Source organism: Melitaea cinxia, chromosome 12 (assembly GCF_905220565.1).
Source record: "Melitaea cinxia chromosome 12, ilMelCinx1.1, whole genome shotgun sequence".
Lineage (NCBI taxonomy): Eukaryota > Metazoa > Arthropoda > Insecta > Lepidoptera > Nymphalidae > Melitaea > Melitaea cinxia.
Window position 1 is genome coordinate 10,207,238 of NC_059405.1, and position 21,616 is coordinate 10,228,853.

At 33.8% G+C, this 21,616-nt stretch overlaps 3 protein-coding genes across 4 annotated transcripts; 2 read left to right on the top strand and 1 right to left on the bottom strand.

The window, feature by feature from the left end:
- The first annotated feature begins 11,293 nt into the window (after positions 1-11,293).
- Positions 11,294-14,025, top strand: LOC123658527 (DNA fragmentation factor subunit alpha-like). The gene is made up of 2 exons (XM_045593920.1): positions 11,294-11,917; positions 12,032-14,025. Exons 1-2 carry the CDS (start codon positions 11,439-11,441, stop codon positions 12,144-12,146), a joined length of 594 nt encoding a protein of 197 aa, XP_045449876.1. The 5' UTR covers positions 11,294-11,438; the 3' UTR covers positions 12,147-14,025.
- Positions 14,026-15,141: 1,116 nt separating this feature from the next.
- LOC123658529 (guanine nucleotide-binding protein subunit gamma-1) lies at positions 15,142-15,881 on the bottom strand. Its single transcript, XM_045593923.1, has 2 exons — positions 15,747-15,881; positions 15,142-15,674 (listed from the first exon to the last, which is right to left on the bottom strand). The coding sequence occupies exon 2, from the start codon at positions 15,582-15,584 to the stop codon at positions 15,372-15,374; it is 213 nt and encodes a 70-aa protein (XP_045449879.1). The 5' UTR covers positions 15,585-15,674; positions 15,747-15,881; the 3' UTR covers positions 15,142-15,371.
- Positions 15,882-16,632: 751 nt separating this feature from the next.
- Positions 16,633-19,223, top strand: LOC123658528 (prefoldin subunit 3). Of its 2 annotated transcripts, none has more exons than XM_045593922.1 (5): positions 16,633-16,739; positions 16,833-16,921; positions 17,157-17,399; positions 18,354-18,508; positions 18,888-19,223. In XM_045593922.1, exons 2-5 carry the CDS (start codon positions 16,859-16,861, stop codon positions 18,973-18,975), a joined length of 549 nt encoding a protein of 182 aa, XP_045449878.1. In that variant the 5' UTR covers positions 16,633-16,739; positions 16,833-16,858; the 3' UTR covers positions 18,976-19,223. The 2 variants fall into 2 exon arrangements, with proteins under 2 accessions (XP_045449878.1, XP_045449877.1); XM_045593921.1 differs by having other exon boundaries at positions 16,633-16,731.
- Positions 19,224-21,616: the final 2,393 nt, after the last annotated feature.

The window sequence follows — 21,616 nt, forward strand, 5'->3', positions numbered from 1 at the left end:
GCATCAATTTTTGATCCAGCTGTACACAATTTAAGAGCGTGGTATAGTGAAGTTGACGTGTTATAGAGAAGATTTTGAGGGCTTATCGCGAGTCGCTAATTGTTTTAAGGGCGATGCCAAGACTTGATTAAACGAATGGACCAGTAATGATCGTTCGTCGTCCAATTTCTGTCGCGAGTTTAGGTCGTGTGGGTAGTTGTTTACGGAATGAAGCGCAGTCGTGGTTGAATGATTGTGTGATGCAGGATAGAACGTGAAGTAGCTTTAAGTCGAGTATCTTTTTAGAAACACGTAGAATATCTTGGTTGATTAATTTACCAAGGTCAGGTGAGGCCGAGCTTTAGTAAAATTGAGGCACTTATTCAGTCACCGAAGCCTACCAACGCAAGACAGGTTAACCAATTTCTAGGTCTTACAGGCTATATCTGTATTGCCAAATTATTAAGAAACGGCGAATCTTTGCTGTAGTTGACCTTGTCTTTGTGATTAAAATCTAGCAAGCACTTACAGTGTGCTTAGCGCACTCCCGCATAATCGGTACGAGTTTAAGTTGCTGGCAGGCTTCTATGGTAAGACGATACGAGCAGCTTCTGAAGACATGGTTCAGTGGCTCGGCGAGTGGACGCCGGACACGTGCTTCGTATTCTTCGATAGTGGTTTGTATACACCGCCATGGTAGCAGTACGGGTAAGCAAACGTGGAGCCTCTGCTATCATTATCATTACAGCCTATACGGTCCACTGCTGGACATGGGTCTCCACAAGTTTGCGCCAAGCGTGGCGTGAACTCGCGTGTTTTGCTCGTGGTCGCCACGCTGGCAGGGTTCGTGGCCGCGGGGCTGGCTTTGTCACGCCGGGGGCACTGCTGCCCATCTTCGGCCTGTGTATTTCGGGGCCAGTGGTTGGATGGTTGTCCCGCCACCGGTTGGCTTTTTGGGTTCCACGGTGCTGGTGGAACTGTGTTGTCCCTTGATCGCCTCTTACGACACCCGCGGGAAGAGAGAGGGTGGCTATGTTCCTTAGTACCGTAGCCACACAGTACTATATTTACACTGCTATATTTTTCATGAATTAGCAAGCTAACCAATTGCCGTATTTTACAGCAATGTACATGAATAGTGTGGTATGTGAGATGCCTTCACGTGTGGTCACGCGTGTCGGCGTAGTCACGCGTGTGGTGGCTCCGTATATGGGTGCGGTGTGGTGCGGAGCTGTACACGTGCGATGGCACCTGCACGTTGCTGGCGCGACGTGACAAAATGACCGTTTTGTTATTTGAGACAAGCGTAATACTGCCTCTGTCTGCTTTCTGTGATGGGTATTGCGTAATACTGCCTCTGCCCAAGGGATATCGCGTAATACTGCCTCTGTCCCTGGATCACATCGTGGGTATCGCGTAATACTGCCTCTGCCCGTAAGGTAAAGTAAATGTTGTGTGATGGGTATTGCGTAATACAGCCTCTGCCCAAGGGATATCGCGTAATACTGCCTCTGTCCCTGGTCACATCGTGGGTATCGCGTAATACTGCCTCTGCCCGTAAGGTAAAGTAAATGTTGTGTGATGGGTATTGCGTAATACAGCCTCTGCCCAAGGGATATCGCGTAATACTGCCTCTGTCTCTGGATCACATGTGGGTATCGCGTAATACTGCCTCTGCCCGTAAGATAAAGTAAATGTTGTGTGATGGGTATTGCGTAATACAGCCTCTGCCCAAGGGATATCGCGTAATACTGCCTCTGTCCCTGGATCACCTGATGGATATCGCGTAATACTGCCTCTGTCCGTTGATTACATAGTGGATATCGCGTAATACTGCCTCTGTCCCTGGATCTCATAGTGGATATCGCGTAATACTGACTCTGTCCCTGGATCACATGATGGATAACGCGTAATACTGCCTCTTTCCGTTGATTACATAGTGGATATCGCGTAATACTGCCTCTGTCCCTGGATCATATAGTGGATATCGCGTAATACTGCCTCTGTCCCTGGATCACATGATGGATGTCGCGCAATACTGCCTCTGTCCGTTGATCACATAGTGGATATCGCGTAATACTGCCTCTGTCCGTTGATCACATAGTAGGTATCGTGTAATGCTGCCTCTGTCCGTTGATCACATAAGTCTGCTACAGACGATGAATGTGACAATGCTCAGCTTGGGCCTTCGACGGCTCCCGCTACTGCTTCCCCAGGAGTTCTCCCTGGAGACGGCGAGCTCAAGTCCTTATCAGCGTCCACCGACTAGCCAGCGCTCGTGGTGAAAATGTGCACCGGGGACGGCGCACGGTCAGGAGAGGCCGTGTTAGCATAATCTCGATTATTTTAATACGTTTCGTGACGTCATGCAACAGTGTTAATAAAAATAGTTCCCTACCCGCTAATACGTTTTGTAACGTCATGCAACAACGTCAATAAAAGCAGTCCCTACCCGTTCCGAGGGCTCTTTTGCTTCTCGGCTTTCGGAACGATAGGTCGTTGTTTCATGACGAGCGCGTTGATCATTTTTATACTCAAAGTAACGGTTGTTTGCTTGGTTAATTTAAATTGTAATTCTCGGTCATTATTTTCGTATAGTTAGTGGTTAAGGTTAATTTTTGTGATAATTGTTATATTTGTAAAAATGAGTAATAAATAGAAGTTAAGTGTTCGGTGTTCTGTCTTTTTTTTTTAAATAAATAAGTTTGTTTCTCCTAAAAATATATATATATATATATACTTAAGGTTATTTGGTTTAATGTAATTTATCTAATTATTATTATTATATTATAAGTTGCTAATAAATGTTCTTTATTAATATAAAAATATACCTATACATATATATACGGTCGAATTGAGTAACCTCCTCCTTTTTTGAAGTCGGTTAAAAATGGAACATTTCGAACTTCCACGTTACTTATGGTTATTATAATTAAATAAAACTACCAATAAAATTATGCAAACGTAAAACTAATAGAGTCTGAGTATTTCCTGTTAACATGAATGGAGACTTTACTCTTTCATACCAGTTCTCGCTTTCATGACTCTCGTACTTTCATTCCTCATACTTTATCTTTCTTTCATATATCTCAGTCCCACGCGAGGTGGTTACCCTCTAACTAACTTGTATATTTACAATTTATAGAATATATTTTTTTGATTTTTTGTTTTTTTAATCATAATAGAGCAAAACTTATTGTTAACCTATTATAGTACACATCATATTGTATTGGATCAGACAATCCGTGCGTGAAGCAATCATCCTAAGGATGCCATTGCTGCTATCTCTCGACCATCTTAATAATGACCCAACCTTTTTACGAATTAGTGCTTGATATGCATCCGTATGAGCCTCGGCAAACATAAGCTACGCGGAACAATGTGGAGGCAGCCGCAGTAGCATCCTAAAGATGTTGTTATATTGAACACGCAGGACTCTGGCGGCCCGACAGGTATAACTATAGCATTTATATATATATATATATATATATATATATATATATATGGACACAAGAATTTCATTTACATAAAAAATCCAATAACCAGAAAACTAGTAGTTTTACAAAATACGGAGTGGGGCAGAATAGACATATTATATATAAATTTGGAAATTAAACGTTTACTGTCTTAGTCAATCTTAGCCTCTTCCTAATTCTAAATCTTAGTAATTCTTAGTCTATCTTAACCTCTTTCTAATAATATAACTACAGTATTACTTTTGTATTATTACACTTATTGACATTATAATACATATTGTCTTGAAAAAACTCAAGAACGAGACTCTATTATTACCGGTCATGACTGTACTAAGACTAATCCTATCTAGACATTTCAATAACTGCCTTTCAAAGTTAAGGCGATCATACAGGTGAACAAACATTTTATTGAATTTGAGAGATGTAATTTGGATTTTTTATTTACTTGTAGTTTTCAATGCAGACTAGATTTTTTTTCATTACTTTATCGTTTTTTTTTTTTTTTATTACTAAACCTTTTCTATTTATACTTAAAACTGAAGTTCTTTATCATACTCTTGGGTGCTAATATGTCACGCAACATCACAACTTTTATGACTGTCTTTGAGTACGTCATAAAAGTCCAACTACTAACCGTTCAATAAATAAATAGCCCACGTTAAATAAAAATGAGAGTGCTTTAGACCACACGACTGAAGTACAAATTTCTATCTTCACTAACTTATATCTCCCCCAATCACACTTTTCGTAACGCTCTCGTCACGCATGCACCAGCTTACTCCCCAAGTCAAACGTGCGTAAAGAAGTTTTACTTCAAAAAGTTTTCTCTTGGAATAAGAACCATCTTGTTACAAAACATCTCGTTTAGTAGCATTTCTTTTGAATGACAGCAAATGATTTAATTTTTTTTTTAATTTACTTATTTCTATTAGGAATCACGAAATTTGATGTTATTTCTTATTTAGAAGGGAACATTTTAGAAAGATTTTTTTTTATTGTAACTTAATTTATCAACATGGATTGCCGTGATTCTATCTAAAACTATTTCTTTTGTTAAGTGTGCTTATGGGCAGCTTCTCTTAGTGACGTGATGTCCTACTCGACTAGAAGATATATATTACATGTATGTGAACATGTGTAGTAAAGATACGTGTTGCCTCACAGGGCACACTTCAATTTGCCTTACAATTAAATTTAAAACCTAATATATAATATACTAGCTGCACCCTGCACGCGTTGCTAAGCTTTTTTTTTGTCGTACCCACTCAGAAACCTTTGTGGGCTCATTCTTTTTTTTATATCACTAGGTCTGCAAACAAGCGTACGGCTTACCTGATGGTAAGAGATTACCGTAGCTTATAGACGCCTGCAATACCAGAAGCATCGCAAGCGCGTTGCCGACCAAATCCCCAATCCCCCCAGGAGCTTTGGTCACCTTACTCACCAACAGGAATACAAAACTCTTCTGTAAGGTCGAGGTACTACCCCAGTCGGGCTGCTCCATATTTTAAGCAGGAAATTCCTGCTGTGCCCTACCTCAGTTATGTAAGGTCGAAGTACTACCCCAGTCGGGCTGCTCCATATTTTGAGCAGGAAATTCCTACTGTGCCCTACCTCAGTCATTTACAACACTTTGCTAAAGATCATGAAATGATCAAATGCATAGTTTACGATTCTATAAAGGACATACAGACAAACATTCATTTTATATATATATATAAAATGAATGTTTGTCTGCCTAATGTTATCAAATACTTACCATTTATATCTATATATATATACTAGCTGTGCCCGCGGCTTCGCCCGCGTTGAAATTAGTGTATCACAAAGTTTTCCCGGCAAACTTCCAGTGAAACTCTCATCAAAATCGGCTTAGCCGTTCCGTAAACCTTCCTCTTGCCAATGGTGGAGCCCTTTCTCGAATGGTGAAACCGCGTGAAAATCCGTTACTAGATTTTGAGCGAATCGATCACATACACTTTTGGGGACTTTGTTTTATAATACACTAACTGTTACCCGCGACTACGTCCGCGTGGTTATGAAGATATGCATTACTATTAAAATGTTTAACGCAAATTATTTTTTTATTTCAGTCACTTATCGAAACGCTTATCAAACTGAGTAACTTTTTAAAAGGCACAATTTAGTATAATTTAATAGTTATTTTTATAAAACCTCTATACACCACATTTTTAGTTTTATTTTCAGGCTGTTTAAGTTTCATACAAACTATCAACCCCAATTAAACCTCCTTAGCGGTGGAATATCGTAAAATCCGTTCTTAGCGGACGTCTGCTGACTATACCTCCCTGCCAAATTTTATCTTTGTCCAACCTGGATGGATAGACCATCCAGCGGTTTTTCAGTTCTCGTGATGAGTGAGTTAGTGACCTTTCTCTTTTATATATATATAGATTACGATGCATTTTTTGGACACCTCCTCACCATCTATAGAGCATATATTGTACATTTCAAGTCTCTTACTTCAAAAACATAAGACTTTCATACAAACTTTCGACCCCCGTTTTTTGGATCGATCCCCCCTTAGGGGTCGATTTTCGTAAAAGTAATTCGTAGCTGTTTACACTCTATAAGAAACCTACCTGCCAAATTTCAAGTTTGTAGGTGTTATAGTTCCCGAGATTTCGTGATGAGTGAGTTAATCTACCATCCCCCGTTTTAACCCCAAAAGGGAGTTACTTTCTAAAGATACATTATTTGGTCACCTTTTTACCATCTATAGAGCATAAATTTTAAATTTCAAGTATCTTACTTCAAAAACATAGGACTTTCATACAAACTTCCAACCCCCGTTTTACCCCTTTAGGGGTCGAGTTTCGTAAAATTCGTTCTTAAAAGATGTCTACACTCTATAAGGAAATTATCTATCAAATTTCAAGTTTGTAGCTGTTATAGTTCCGGAGATTTCGTGATGAGCGAGTCAACCTATCATCCCCCGTTTTAACCCCATAAGGGAGTTGATTTCTAAAGATACATTATTTAGACTCTTTCTCATCATCTATAGAGCACACGTTTTAAATTTCAAGTCTCTTACTTCAAAAACATGGGACTTTCATACAAATTTCCAACCCCCGTTTTATCCCCTTAGGGATCGAATTTCATAAAATCCGTTCTTAGCGGATGTCTACGACCTATAATGAGCCTATTTGCCAAATTTCAAGTTTTTAGGTGTCATAGTTTCGGAGGTTTCGCGATAAGTGAGTCAACCTACTATCCCCCGTTTTAGCCCCAAAAAGGAGTTGATTTCTAAAGATACATTATTTGGACACCTTTTCATCATCTATAGAGCTTACATTTTAAATTTCAAGTCTCTTACTGCAAAAACATAGGACTTTCATACAAACTTCCAACCCCCGTTTTACCCCCTTAGGGGTCGAGTTTTGTAAAACCCGTTCTTAACGAATGTCTACGCCTTCTAAGGAGCCTATCTGCCAAATTTCAAGTTTGTAGGTGTTATAGTTTCGGAGATTTCGTGATGAGTGAGTAAACCTACCATCCCCCGTTTTAACCCCAAAAGCGAGTTGATTTCTAAAGATTCATTATTTGGACACCTTCTCATCATCTATAAGGTATACATTTTAAATTTCAAGTCTCTTACTTCAAAAACATGGGATTTTCACACAAACTTCCAACCCCCGTTTTACCCCCTTAAGGGTCGAATTTCATAAAATTCGTTCTTAGCGGATGTCTACGCTCTATAAGGAGCCTTTCTGCCGAATTTCAAGTTTGTAGGTGTTATAGTTTCGGAGATTTCGTGACCAGTGAGCCAACCTACTATCCCCCGTTTTAACCCCAAAAACGGGTTGATTTCTAAAGATACATTATTTGGACACCTTTTCACCATCTATAGAACTTACATTTGAAATTTCAAGTCTCTTACTTCAAAAAACATAGGACTTTCACATAAACTTCCAACCCCCGTTTTACCCCCTTAGGGGTCGTTTCTCTTAAAATCCGTTCTTAGCGGATGTCTACGTCTTATAAGGAGCCTACCTGCCAAATTTCAAGTTTTTAAGTGTTATAGTTTCGGAGATTTCGTGATCAGTGAGTCAACCTACCATCCCCGTTTTAACCCCAAAAAGGGGTGTATTTCTAAAGATACATTATTTGGACGCCTTCTCATCATCTATAGAGCATACATTTTAAATTTCAAGTCTTTTACTTCTAAAACATAGGACTTTCATACAAACTTCCAACCCCCCGTTTTACCCCCTTAGGGGTCGAGTTTCGTAAAATCCGTTCTTAGCGGATGTCTACGCCCTATAAGGAGCCTTTCTGCCAAATTTCAAGTTTGTAGGTGTTATAGTTTCGGAGATTTCGTGATCAGTGAGTCAACGTACCATCCCCCGTTTCAACCCCAAAAAGGGGTTGATTTCTAAAGATACATTATTTGGACACTTTTTTACCATCTATAGAGCATACATTTTAAATTTCAGGTCTCTTACTTCAAAAACATAGGACTTTCATACAAACTTCCAACCCCTATTTCACCCCCTTAGGGGTCGAGTTTCGTAAAATCCGTTCTTAGCGGATGTTTACGTCCTATAAGGAGCCTACCTGCCAAATTTCAAGTTTGTAGGTGTTATAGTTTCGGAGATTTCGTGATCAGTGAGTCAACGTACCATCCCCCGTTTCAACCCCAAAAAGGGGTTGATTTCTAAAGATACATTATTTGGACACTTTTTTACCATCTATAGAGCATACATTTTAAATTTCAGGTCTCTTACTTCAAAAACATAGGACTTTCATACAAACTTCCAACCCCCATTTCACCCCCTTAGGGGTCGAGTTTCGTAAAATTCGTTCTTAGCGGATGTCTACGTCCTATAAGGAGCCTACCTGCCAAATTTCAAGTTTGTAGGTGTTATAGTTTCGGAGATTTCGTGATGAGCGAGTGACCTTTCGCTTTTATATATATTATATAGATATATAGATATAGGTAAATGGTAAGTATTTGATAACATTAGGCTCTAATACTCTGTACGTTTTATTGTCAATTTTTTAGATATATTCTATTAGCTATATTTTCTTATATTTAAAATCATTCTTGTTTAAAATAGTAGGAAATAAAATGATACGCTTCTCAATTTCTCTCTGAACTTCAGGTTTAGACAAAACTATAGTGCAAGACCTCGGCCTCAACTTCGTCACTTGGCTTTGCCCAATATTCAGAACCCTTGTGAACACTTTAAAGCCTTGGTTCCGCTCAATTGGGTTCTTGATGTGCATCATGTTGTGAGTTGTCGTGAGTTGAGTTGTTTAACATCGAAGCGGGGGATCGGACACACAGTTTGCGTCTTCCCTTCATGAGACCGAGGGTACGTTCAGAGAGTACTTAAGGTTTACCACTGAAAGGGGTCTTAAAGAACTTGGAGACAGACACCACCTTGAGACAGATGTTCGCCTTCCCGCTGATAAAGCTAGTTACCGGACTTGAGGATTACCGTGTCCTAACTGTCTTCAGACTTTGGATAATCCTATAATACTCAACTTTAACTTGTCTGACTCTTCTCCAGCTCATGTATTTTCTCGTCGGTTCTCAGTGGTGATGAGATCGTTTATTTCTCGACATCCGTATCTCTGCTGGAGATTCTTAGTACCCCTACCCCTAACCACTCTGACAAAGCCGCTACCTTTCCGAAATTCCGTTGTAATACCTTTTTATAGTCATAAATAAAAATTTAATCGGGTGTTCAATTACCAGATATTGAAGTCAGTCTAAACTATTAGTTGCAAAAATAATAAAAGTTTCTTGTTTAATAACTGTAGTTACTAAAGACGTGTCTAGTTGACAGATTATTCATTTGAGATTCATTTAATAAAAATATTTTTAAATGGATAATTCTCTTAACCGTTTATTTGGTGGATGGCTTATCCTACTTAATTATTCATTTGAATGGATGTTAAAAGCCGTCCCGGGAAATAAGTGTTTGAGTTTGTGCCATATATTATATGTCGTTTACTCTGACCTGAATCGTCCTTGGCCTTGAATAATATAAAAGTTTATTCCACAGAGTGCTTTCAATAAAATTTGTTTTTCTCATAAAACTGCATACAAGTGCATACTCACAATTCAAATGAATTTGGTAATCGCAGTGGAATTAAAATTGTTCGTTAATTTTTTCACGAGCTATTAAATTCATTAGAATAATATTTTGACATATTAATATACATTTTTTTATTCTTTAAAGCTTCAATACAAATAAACAAAAACTATAACGCTATTAAGTATTATCCTGTGTTTGTTTGTTCCACCGTTACATTCAATGTATTTCGAATTGACTGTATCAATTTTGTTGAATTAATTAAGAACTAAATAAGAATAAAAAATATTGTAGGAAATAAACGAAAAAATAAAATTTTAACTCGTTTTTTTTTATAATTATATACTTGTTCTTTGATATAGAACGTAGATGACGTACAATAGACGTAGAAATTGATCCTTCGTAATTGTTATTGATTTTTTTAAAGAAACATAACTGTTTTTAAGTAAGTATAGCTAGGTAGCTAGAGAAACCTGTTGCTTTATAACAAAAACGTAAAAAGCAGACCATAAACCGTTAATAATAAAATTAAACAAGACTTCGTGAGACGTAAGCTTGAAATGCATTCTAGAAGCACTGAGAGTAGACAGGGTGGAGAGAATATTGATCCTCGCCCGTCGCGCCACCATTTGACCGAACATGACCCCCGATATTAAGTAGGTACCTGACATCAATTTATTAATCTTAATCTAAAATTCTCACAAACAAATCACTACATTAATATTGACTCTATTTCTATTTTTATAAAGCTGTATGCTTATTGCATTATTTATAAATTCCTTTACCTATTATACAGCTACCTACTATCATGAGAATCTTTCAAAAGGAGAATATTCATATTTTATTGACATATTTGAGATTTTTGGCATTCTCATTGCCAATCATTGTAATATTTGTTTAATTTGATATTGTATATATGTATGGTAAGTACTTATGCCTATTTTAGTTTTAATTTTCAGTTTCGTCATTTTTTGTAGTTGCTGTAATACTTTACATATTTTTGTTTTTACTTTAAATCGAGAAGCAAAATAAAGTCTACTACTACTCTAGTTTTTCTCTTGAAATAAAATAACTTTAAAAGTATTCAATACAAGAACTATCATCAGCTCGTTTTCATATCTTGTATACTTTTGTTTAGACAATTTTTCTGTCCAACTCATTTTGCTATTATAATATTCATACGTTAGAATATAATTTAATTGTAATTCAACGACATTACCAACAACTATTAACTTAAAAGCTTATTCTAAATTTTAATTAGGCAGAAAAAATATTATACCTTTACTCATAATAAGTTTTATTTACTGAACAAAAATTTACTGAAGAATTCAATAAAAAAAAATATTTTATACCTATACTCTTAATAAGTTTTATTTACTGAAAATTTAAAATTTTAATTTATTATATAGAAAAAAATATCCAAAAAATACCTTAAAATAAAAGATAGTAAATAAAAAATAATACAATATTTCCAGTAACATTGTCGAGAACGTTAGTGCTTAATGCAGGCTCTAAAATGAAACAGAGTCGTGAATTAACATTTAGTAAACCGCTAGCGCGAAAGGCAGTCGTCTCGCCGGTATCTACGCGATCGATGTGTTTTGTAAATAATCGTATACCAATTTCTTATTTTCCCAACTCAAAAAATTTCAAGTCATATTCGTTTTTAAAAACATAGTAAAATAATTTTATTGTTTTTAAATAGATTTGTTTACATTCACGTAACCTTCGCTAGTTTTCCGATATGGCAATTATTTTAATGTAAAAGTCACTTTCAAAATAATTTCAATTTGTTCCTTCATTTTTCAATACCGCAAAGTAAGTTACGATATTATAATATTATTTATTAATGTTTTGCTGTTTAGCGCAAAATTAAAAGAAGTTCGTTGATAACATATTTTTTTCTTAAAAACTGATCATGGAAGACGATATTAATAAGCCCTACAAGATATGTGACGTGAATCGCGAGAAGAAAAAGGGCATTGTGGCGTCATCATTAGAAGATTTGATAGCAAAAGTACCAGAAAAGTTAGGTTTGCCATCGGAAAACCTCACTGTTGTTCTTGAGTGTGACGGTACTGAAGTTGATGATGAAGAATATTTTTCGACATTGGATCCAGACACATCTTTGATGATATTACACGGAAATGAAAAATGGGCTCCAAATATGCCAAAATGTCAAGTCTCTCTAGACCAAACTGACGATGTAGCATTAGGAGACAAAGCACAGGTAGCTAATTTAGTGGGACGCTTACAGCATAACTTGTGTCATATCTCATTGCTTGGAGGCCAAGACCTTGAACTTTTATCAGATATGGACCCTGATAGTCTAGCTGACATCGTAACTGACAGGGACAACAGGATAATTTTAGAACACATAAAGGAGGCTTCTGGAAGGTAATCAACTTTATATAAACCTAAACTTTTTTTTAATTTGAAATACTGCTGATAAAATTTAGCATTTTATAATGGTAAAATATTATTAAATGCAGTTTACTTTAAATTTTACAGGATATTACTAGAAAAACGTCAAGCACAGGATGCAATGGAACTCTTGAAATTATATCATCAGAGTGTTTCTAATGGCACAGAAGATGTTTCTCCACCAAGCCAAGAAAGAGTGTAAACTTATATATGGATGTCTACACTGTCCCACTAAATTAACCCTTATCTATTCATTTTTAGGGATGGTACATCTCAAAAGTTTACAAAACATCTTGAGTTACAAAAAATTATGTTTCAATTTAATGAAAGTGACATAGCTTAGTACATTTTTAGTGCTCTTTTGGCGCTGCTAACCATTGAAGCGAACGAATGACATTTTGTAATATTTTACTACAGCTGGCTATACTCAGAATTCAAATAATTTGTAAGTATAAGAATAAACTTAACATTCATAGTAATAAAATATAAAAACACCAATTGAATGAGGCCTTTTTTAAGAAAAAACTCCTTTTTATTAGATTTATTAATTAATTGTTTCAATGATTGCTCACTTGTAGTTCTGTAAAATACACATTTAATATATTTGGCTAGGCCTTTGATTGTATCTACATTCCATGTTGTCATAACAATTCTTAAGCTAAGTGAGTGCATATTGAGAGTAGCTGTACCCTTACTGTAAGGATCTAATCTTATGAATACGAGCTGAAATTGAATAAATCATACCAATATTCTAAAGTTTGTACTTAGAACACTTTTAGATAACCGCAGTGTGTACTAATGTTGTTTAAAGGTTTTTTTTTTTTTTTATTTCATACGTTATTAAGAACTAATTACTTTTAATTTAACTTAAAAAATTATATTATCTTAGGAACTGATATTTTAAGAAGCTTTACGTTACGTTTGAACCAGTTTTGATTTGCAGTCACCAATTATGTTTTAGTTTCCTAGTATACAATAGTATTGTTTATATAATTCGTAATTGTAAAATTTGTATGGTATAGTAACAAATCATAATATAAATGTAACCATTTCATATAAGGATTGATGTAACTAGAAATACAATAAAGTATGGACAATAGGTATGCTAGAATCTAAGCATTGCTATTTAGTATTATTACTTTTAATTGATTTTACTCATTTGTAAACTTTTGAGAGACAAATTGCTACAAGGTTGATAATCAACATCAATTTAAAAGACTGATAGTTGGTAAATTTATTTTTTTTATATAGTTTTATCCCTAGAATAAGTAATTAATTCATTTAATTCCAAATTTGCTCAACAATTTACAAGTACTTATTCAATAAGTTTCTCTAATTTTAATTCCACTTGCATAAAAATAACCACCTTCTCATAATCATGTAGTGAGGAATAGGAATTGCAACTGAGGTATGCTGTGAATAGAACTTATATTTATTTATCTTGCATTATACAAAATAATATGAGTTTATTTTGCTTTGGCACTATTAAAATCTAGTATAAATCTAGAATTGGTCGTTTTTATTAAAAGAAAACAACAATTGCACTCTTAAAAATATTGCACCACACAAAAAGCTCTCGTCTTTAATAAAAATTTATAAAAATATTTATTAAGTCCATTTTGTAGCACGCATTAACTACTTTTTAATTCTTGTTTTAAGACTACAATTAGAATGTATTAAATTGATCATGTAAATTTATTGTATTCTGGTAATTGCTAAAAAGATTTATTTAGACATTAAAAAGAACTTAAAATTTATAAGACTTGTCAATAATAATATTACATAAAACATACTACATAACATTTCTGTAAACATTATCATATAAATTATGTCAAACTGATATTATGTTCTATTTATAGAATATTGTCGGTAATTACTTTTCACAACCAAATAATCAAGTATAATTTTGTGCAACTAGTTATAGAAAAGACATAAAGGCTGTAATAAAAGTAGAGATATAGAAATGACAAACCATAATTCTGTAAACAATTCCAAGCTTAAGCCTAACATGGAATTGAAATGTACATTTATTCCATTATATCTTGTGTTGTTGTGCACAAATAAAGCATTTAGCTGGACAACTACTTCGTTTTCTTGTCTTGTACACATTACAATTAGTGATGTGTGCATTTCGTAACATTTTTTATTAATTTGTCATTAAATTGAAACTTGTGAAAATGTGGCCCTGCTTTCTGTTCGACAGGTTGTGGGTTAGATTTCTGTCCGAGTGTGGGTGTAATATTTGTATTTATTTATTCCATGTATATAATTTCAAAAACAAAAAATTTGCTATAGCAGTCAGTCTGTTGTCGCCTACAAGCAATAAGTGGCTTACTTTAGGAACAGATGACTGTGTGAATGTATGTTGTGTTGTATTTATTTACAACTATGCTTATTGGTTAATTATATTCATAAATATGACTTGACGACATCTACCGCTCTACACATTCTTAAGTCTTAAGTAGAGACTGTCATAAAAGGTGGGGAATCATAAACACAATAATTGTGTTTGCAGGCAAACGAAGAAAAACCGACTTCAATTATATTGACAAGTAATAATACGTAGGTAGATGAAAAAATACTCAAGTAAATACGCATTATCCAAGATTACTCCAAAAGTTGTTATCAGATCTCGATGAAATTAAAATGTGACCACGTGATTAACATCAGCTTTCGATTAAATTAAAAATCATCAAAATCGGTACACCCAGTAAAAAGTTCGATTTCGCGGATTTTCGAGTTTCCTTGATTCCTCTGAGATTCCATCATCAGATCCTGGTTTCCTTATCATGGTACCATACTAGGAAGAATTATCAAAATCGGTTCATAAACGATGGAGTTACCCCCGAACATACACAAATATATATATATATACAGTAGAATTGAGTAACCTCCTCCTTTTTTTGAAGTCGGTTAAATATGGGCTTTATTACTTATTTGATATTAGAAAAACGATAAACCAACAGCCCGGAGATCTGAAACATGTCCATTTTTTTTTAATATAATGAATCACTATATTGCTGTTATTGATCATAAACAAGTTTATCATTTACAACCTCTCTGGAATATTAAACTGTTGATTATTTAACGACACAACCCATGTAGATCTTTATTAGCTCAAGGAATCACTGTTTTTTTTCTAATTACATAATCGTTGCTAGATTATTTTAAGGAAATAGATATAAATAAAACAAAACTAAAGTTTAATTTAATTCATTACAAACAGTATAGTAGAGTGTACATTCACAGTTTTCATGAACAATATCTTATCAAAACAATATTTAGTATTGGTTTTTTGCGAAACAAAATTATTACAATCCAAAATACATTAATATGCTTAAAATTATTCAATTAAAGAAATTAATAATTCAATGTAGTATTTAATTAATTTTAACACAAGAAGGACATGTAAGTAGTGTATGGAAGCTTACAGGACTGTGCAAGAACTTTTTTCTCGGAAAGGGTTAACTTTTTGACTTGAGAAGCCTACCAAAAGACAATCTTCTTGTTCGTGTTCATTTATATATCGCACGATATCTGCAACAGCAACAGATACAGGTATACGCTTTATAGAAGCTTCCCTTCTTAGCTGTTCTGTTACAGCACGTTGTTGTTGTAAAGTCGAGACCATCATGTCCATAACGGCAGTGTCTGATAGGCCTATGTTGAAAGCTAAAATAAACAACTTATATCGTACTAAAGGGCGTAGCCTCCGAGTTTGATTTGTAATCTGAAATCAAATAGCTGTAATAGTAAACATGTTTACCAAATCATGATAATATAAGACACTATATTCACTTACACGTAATTAAGAATAAGTATCGATTTGATTAAATTGTTATAATTATTATCACCGTTGCTTCACAAATAATCAATCACTTGAAATGAGAAAAGGAAAATGACGTAAAAGGAAGTGTTACTAGCAACAATGAATATTAAAAAGTTTAAAGTGTTGAAGAAATTCACATTATATAACATGGTTTTTGAACAAAATAAACAGTAGAAAAAAAAATCATAAGGACTTTTTGACTAGACTCTTCACCAATAGTTTTAGTTTAGGGTCCAGATTTCAATTTTTTTAAGATAGCTTTTTTTAATCACACTTCAAATATAAAAATTAATTATTATATAATTTGTCGAATACCACAATAAATACTTTTTATTCTACACCTATTAAATAAATTGTTCATACTCATAGTGACCTTGATAGCTTAAAGCCTTATATCACGATAAATACTTTTAGGTTTAAGGCCTTCTCACTAGTTGTGATTAACGTTATTTGATGGATGACGACGTGATGACGATACAAATAAACTTTAACAGCGGGAGGTAGAATAGGTCAATAGGACGCTGGTTCTTCTTAATTAATAAACTATAACTTTAAGATTAATATTCGCGAATAGAAATATCTCATAAATATAGTAGAGTTTGATGATAAAAAATAATAATGAAGCAAAAACTTTTTAATGTCGGATGCTGTAGCCTGTCATCCTTCAAATAGCGTTATCCCAGTGATATAATAAATCTAGTTATCAACAACTAGTGAAACAGGCAGTTAATGTCGAATCGTATTTCGTAAAGTCAAATAATTGATAATAAATTAATTATGTCTCAAATAATATCACGGAAAGATAATTATGTTTTCCTACTTTACAGTCGTTTGAAATTAGATTTTATTTTAATGCCTTTTTCTCTTTTGTCACCTAGCAACACTTGACGAAGGCTGTCCAAAATTGAATTTATTTTAGTTTTAAGTTAACTAAATCGAAATTTCATATATTTATGCGGTAATAAAGTAAAGTTTTAAGATAATTGTTACTACAGTTGAAATGTTTATTTCTATTTCATTCAAATTCTAATAATTCTAAACATTATTTTGTATTCACAGGTGCTGTATAGTTAAAAGACTTTAAAATGGAAGGCGACGGAGCTGAAAATACAAAATCCTTTTCTGGAATCCCTGAAGCTGTTTTTGTAGTAAGTCCTATTTCGTTTTTATAATAATTATAATAATAAATAAAGTGTCGAAACAATACAACGAAACGCTTATTTCAAAAATCAAAAACTTTTTTAGGTTAGTCTACACCTGCTAATATTAATTTCTGTATTATTCTTAATATTAACTGAAAAACTGTTAATAGTTCTGAAAATTACTAGTTTTCAATAAAAATATATGTTTTGTATATGTGATAATTGAATATTTTTCTTTTAGGACAATGTCGATGAATTTATGAATTTACCTGAAAATTCTGGTGGTGTTGACAAGGTTTTGAGACAATTAGACGAGCAGCATGGAAAGTATAAGTTTATGGAATATACACTAAATACAAAGAGAAGGCGTTTGCGACAACAAATACCAGACCTTGCAAGATCATTAGATGTAATTGAGAAATTGAAAACCCAGAAGGAAGAAATGGAAACCCAGTTTCTTCTTAGTGATCAAGTTTTCTTAAAGGTTATTGAAATGAACATTTTTTAATATCATATTAAAAATTGATCGTTCCTGCATCGTGGGGATCGAACCTGCATCTCCCACTGACTGTGTTGCTGCTCTAGCCGATTAAGTTATAAAACGATTTCCCTATATGTATATGATGATTTTATATTTGGTTCCAAGCAACCATGGTGCTGTCTATAGTGAGTTCTTTTACAAAACCTGTAACAATTCAAAGTTTCAGATTACAATGAAAATCTTGACAGGAGACGACACCATGCTAATTTTAATTCGTACTAATTTATTTTTGCATTACCCACATATTAGAGAATTCTAAAAATTTTTAATATCATATCAAAAATATCTGGAAGAAGCCTTCACCTCATAGAGGATTCAGGTGCACAAACAACTACTTTTTATTAATAGATAATTGTTATAATTTTTTTACCAACAGCAAATTAATTTTTAATCAATTTTTGCACAAAAGCCCCCCTTTCCCTAATGTGTGGGTTACACAAAAATAAATTAGCTAAAATAGGAATTATTGAAATGATTTTTTTTTATATATATTATATATTTTAAGAACTAATAAAAAAAAAATTTTTTTGTTCTACTTAGTATTAAAGTATTAAGCTATGTATAGCTTAATCTGCTATACTGTGAATGCATAAATAAAGATTTAATAAAAAACCCAAAAACAATATTATAACAAAATTTACATAATGTTCTCTTACTATGGTTTTCTTGTCTCGTAAGAATTTTTAGGTGATTACTTACCTGTGATAATGCAGTTATTTTAGAATATATTTAAATATAAGCATATATTTTTAATACCTCTTGACCACTGGAATCCATGGAGCTTTTTAACTTACTATATATATTAGCTACACTTTAAGCCTATAAGAATGAAAATCAATAAAATATTTACTGTTAAGAATATATTTATCTCAATGATCGTCATCATCATATCGACAGGCTAATGTGATGCCAACAAAAACTGTATACCTGTGGCTGGGAGCAAATGTCATGCTTGAGTATTCCTTGGAAGATGCTGAAAAATTACTAACAACCAATATGACAACTGCAAAGAAAAATCTATCTTGTGTTGAACACGACTTAGACTTTTTAAGGTAATATTTTCATACAGTTTTTATTTAGTACTTCATTGTTTAAGCTTACAGTCTTAAAACAACTTTAGTACTTTTCTAGTTATTTCTATGAAATAATTTCTAATCTTCAAGAAAGTTATTTCATTTTTTATAGTAGTGTTTGAAGTGCTGATTTTAACTAGAATTAGGATATTCCTCTGTATAAATATTCATGCAGAGGCTTACTTTGAGTACCTTCAACCATTTAAAAGAAAAACAACCTTTTTTTTCATAAACAGCTGTTCAGAACAGAACAGCTTGTTCTATTAAACATTTCAAGGCAATTTACAAAATATCAAAATATATTTTTATAACAAAAATTCTATAGATACAAATATATATAAATAAATTTCTTTTCTAGAGATCAATGGACTACAACAGAAGTAAATATGGCTAGAGTGTATAACTGGGATGTAAAAAAGCGCCAAGCAGCGAAAGCCAGTAGTTAATGTAACTTAACTTTAACTTTTATTTATGAATCAAACAATTGTTTGCCCTCATTATGCATTATAATTTCTAAGTTTGGATTTTCTTTTATTCAATTAAAAATTTTATGGTTATTTGTATAATCTAACACAATATGGCAATGCAGTTATTAATATGAAAATTGTGTAAACTGAAATTTTTGTAAGATCCACAGTAAAATAAGAATTATTAATGTTAGCATATTTTAAATACAATTAATACCTTAACGCTGCAGATGTATTATTATTTAATTAAGATACAAGCCATTATACTAGGTAGTTTTTATAATTTCTTATAATATGTATTTTAAATTAGTCCAAATGTATGTGTAAATCAGGACTATTGTCATTTTTTAGCCATAATGATATGATGGACAAACTATGATCTGTTTTTGTTATTGCATATACAATGAATACTAAGGAAAAGCCTATATCATTTGGACTCGTATACCTATATACTTCGTGGGCATTACGATAGTTTGCTGTGCAAAGAAGACACAATAGCATTCTGTCTCTTTTTCTATCACACGTCACGCATTTTTGTTATAAAATCTAACCAATTACAATGAAAAGTCCATTGAGGTGAGAAATATATGGAGAGGCCCTATTCTACTTTAGATACGATATTAATGCATATATATATGAAATCGACATATAAGCGTGACATATCATGCTGTCTCGTTCGAACGGTGCAATTACTGAATAAAGATATAAGAGATAGATAATATTTTGTCTTTTCGAATTTTGGCAACATTTTTCTGTGACGTCTGACTTATTCTTAAAGCCATGGAGCTTGGAGAGAACTAGAGAAAGAAAACAATCGAAAGCATTAGCCCGCCTATCCTTAAAAATTTGTACATAATTATAGAATGAATAGTTCATTTTTCAGCCACCAGTCGCGCTACCGTCGGTAAATAGTGTCTGTGAAGTTAGGTGTTTATGCCATGTGCTTATGAGTACAAGTAGATGAAGTTAGTTGAGAAAATAATCGTGCTCCGTAATTTTTTAATTTTTGACAAAAAGAAACATAAAAAAATGGTGAAATATTGTATGGGACTAAACGTTGATAGATCATTTCAAATTAGCTCATAACAGCCCGTGCTTTTATTGACACAATTTAGCGATCGCAGCGCTACGCTAATTCGTCAATATTTCCGGGACACTATTCTCCAAGCTCCAAGCCTTAATCCTTAAATTTGCCAGTGCCGCCATGTATAGTTAATAGTATAGTAGGTACGCGTTCTGGGGTAGATGCGCTGTCATTCGGTGTTCGCTCGTGGTGTTTTTGTAAGTTTTTTCAGAAACTACGCATAGAAAGAAGTTTTAATTTGGTGTTAGGGCTTTGCTTAAAGACTATTATTATGTCGTCGTGTTGTATAAAACAGTGCAGTGCAAGAAAACATAATAATCAACCGACATTGACTTTTCATAGGTTAGTAACAATTTTTTCCAATTTTGTTCTTTAATATGCAGTGTTTGGTTACAAAATAACATCTTCGAAGACACTGAAATATTATGCTACTGAGGCTATAAAGTTATAGTTTTATACATCGAACCCGACATTTGTTTACAAACATTGAATAGTGATGTGCTACTAAGCTAAAATCTATAACGATATTTTAATTTTAACGATTTAATTAAATCGTAGTAATTTTTTACATGGCAAAAATACACTTTTACAAATCACCTTTATTTTACAGATTTCCTACAAATAAAGTTATGAAAAAAAAAAAATGGTTAGAAATAATCATAAGAGATGATATAAGAGAAGGTGGAGCGTTTGGGTACTGTATACCTCTACAAAAATTAATGATGAACATCTTAACATGCTAAAGCACAAAACCAATACCTTCGATAAATCACTTATTGCAAACCGAATTTACAGATATCCCAGAAGATGACAGCGATCTGTATCATAAATATATTGAATATTTAGGTTGTATTGGCCAAACCATAGCGCAACACGGATGGGAGTAGCCATGCACAGGCATTCCCCTCTGTCCCCCCGCTGGAGCGGTCAATTTTTGATATGATATTCAAAAATGTTTAGAATTCCTAATGTGTGGGTAACACAAAAATAAAATGTGCATATTAAAAATAGCATGGTGTCGTCTCCTGTCAAAGGTTTTCATTGTAATATGAAACTTTGAATAGTTACGGGTTTCTGTAAAGAACTCACTATAGACGGCGCCACGGTTCGCTTAAACCGAAAATAAAATCATCATATCAAAAAATTTCGATGTAGCTGGTACATCGTTCCATAGCTTAATTGGCTAGAGCGCCGACACGATTAGTTGGAGACGCGGGTTCGAACCCCGCTGGAGCGGTCAATTTTTGATATGATATTCAAAAATGTTTTAAATAAATATAGTTTGAACAAATTTTTCGCCAAATTTCGCGCAGCGCTCCAAAGTCTCACCACATCACATTTACCCTAAGACGTGAAACATGCCCCCCGGTCAACCTAGGCCCAGACACATTGCCGCAATCAACCTGCGTCAAATACCTAGGGTTTCACCTGGACCGGAGGATGACATGGAAAGATCATATAAAAACGAAGCGCAATGAAATCAATCTAAGATTTAAAAATTTGCTCTGGCTCCTCGGTAGACAGTCTGCCTTATCC

Bases quoted from the DNA above. Each gene is read 5' to 3' on its own strand.
- LOC123658527 (XM_045593920.1), top strand. From the start codon at position 11,439: ATGGAAGACGATATTAATAAGCCCTACAAGATATGTGACGTGAATCGC. The intron at 11,918-12,031 runs GTAATCAACTTT...TAAATTTTACAG, and splicing joins ATAAAGGAGGCTTCTGGAAG to GATATTACTAGAAAAACGTC.
- LOC123658529 (XM_045593923.1), bottom strand. From the start codon at position 15,584: ATGGACATGATGGTCTCGACTTTACAACAACAACGTGCTGTAACAGAA.
- LOC123658528 (XM_045593922.1), top strand. From the start codon at position 16,859: ATGGAAGGCGACGGAGCTGAAAATACAAAATCCTTTTCTGGAATCCCT. The intron at 16,922-17,156 runs GTAAGTCCTATT...TTTTTCTTTTAG, and splicing joins TCCCTGAAGCTGTTTTTGTA to GACAATGTCGATGAATTTAT. The intron at 18,509-18,887 runs GTAATATTTTCA...TTTCTTTTCTAG, and splicing joins CACGACTTAGACTTTTTAAG to AGATCAATGGACTACAACAG.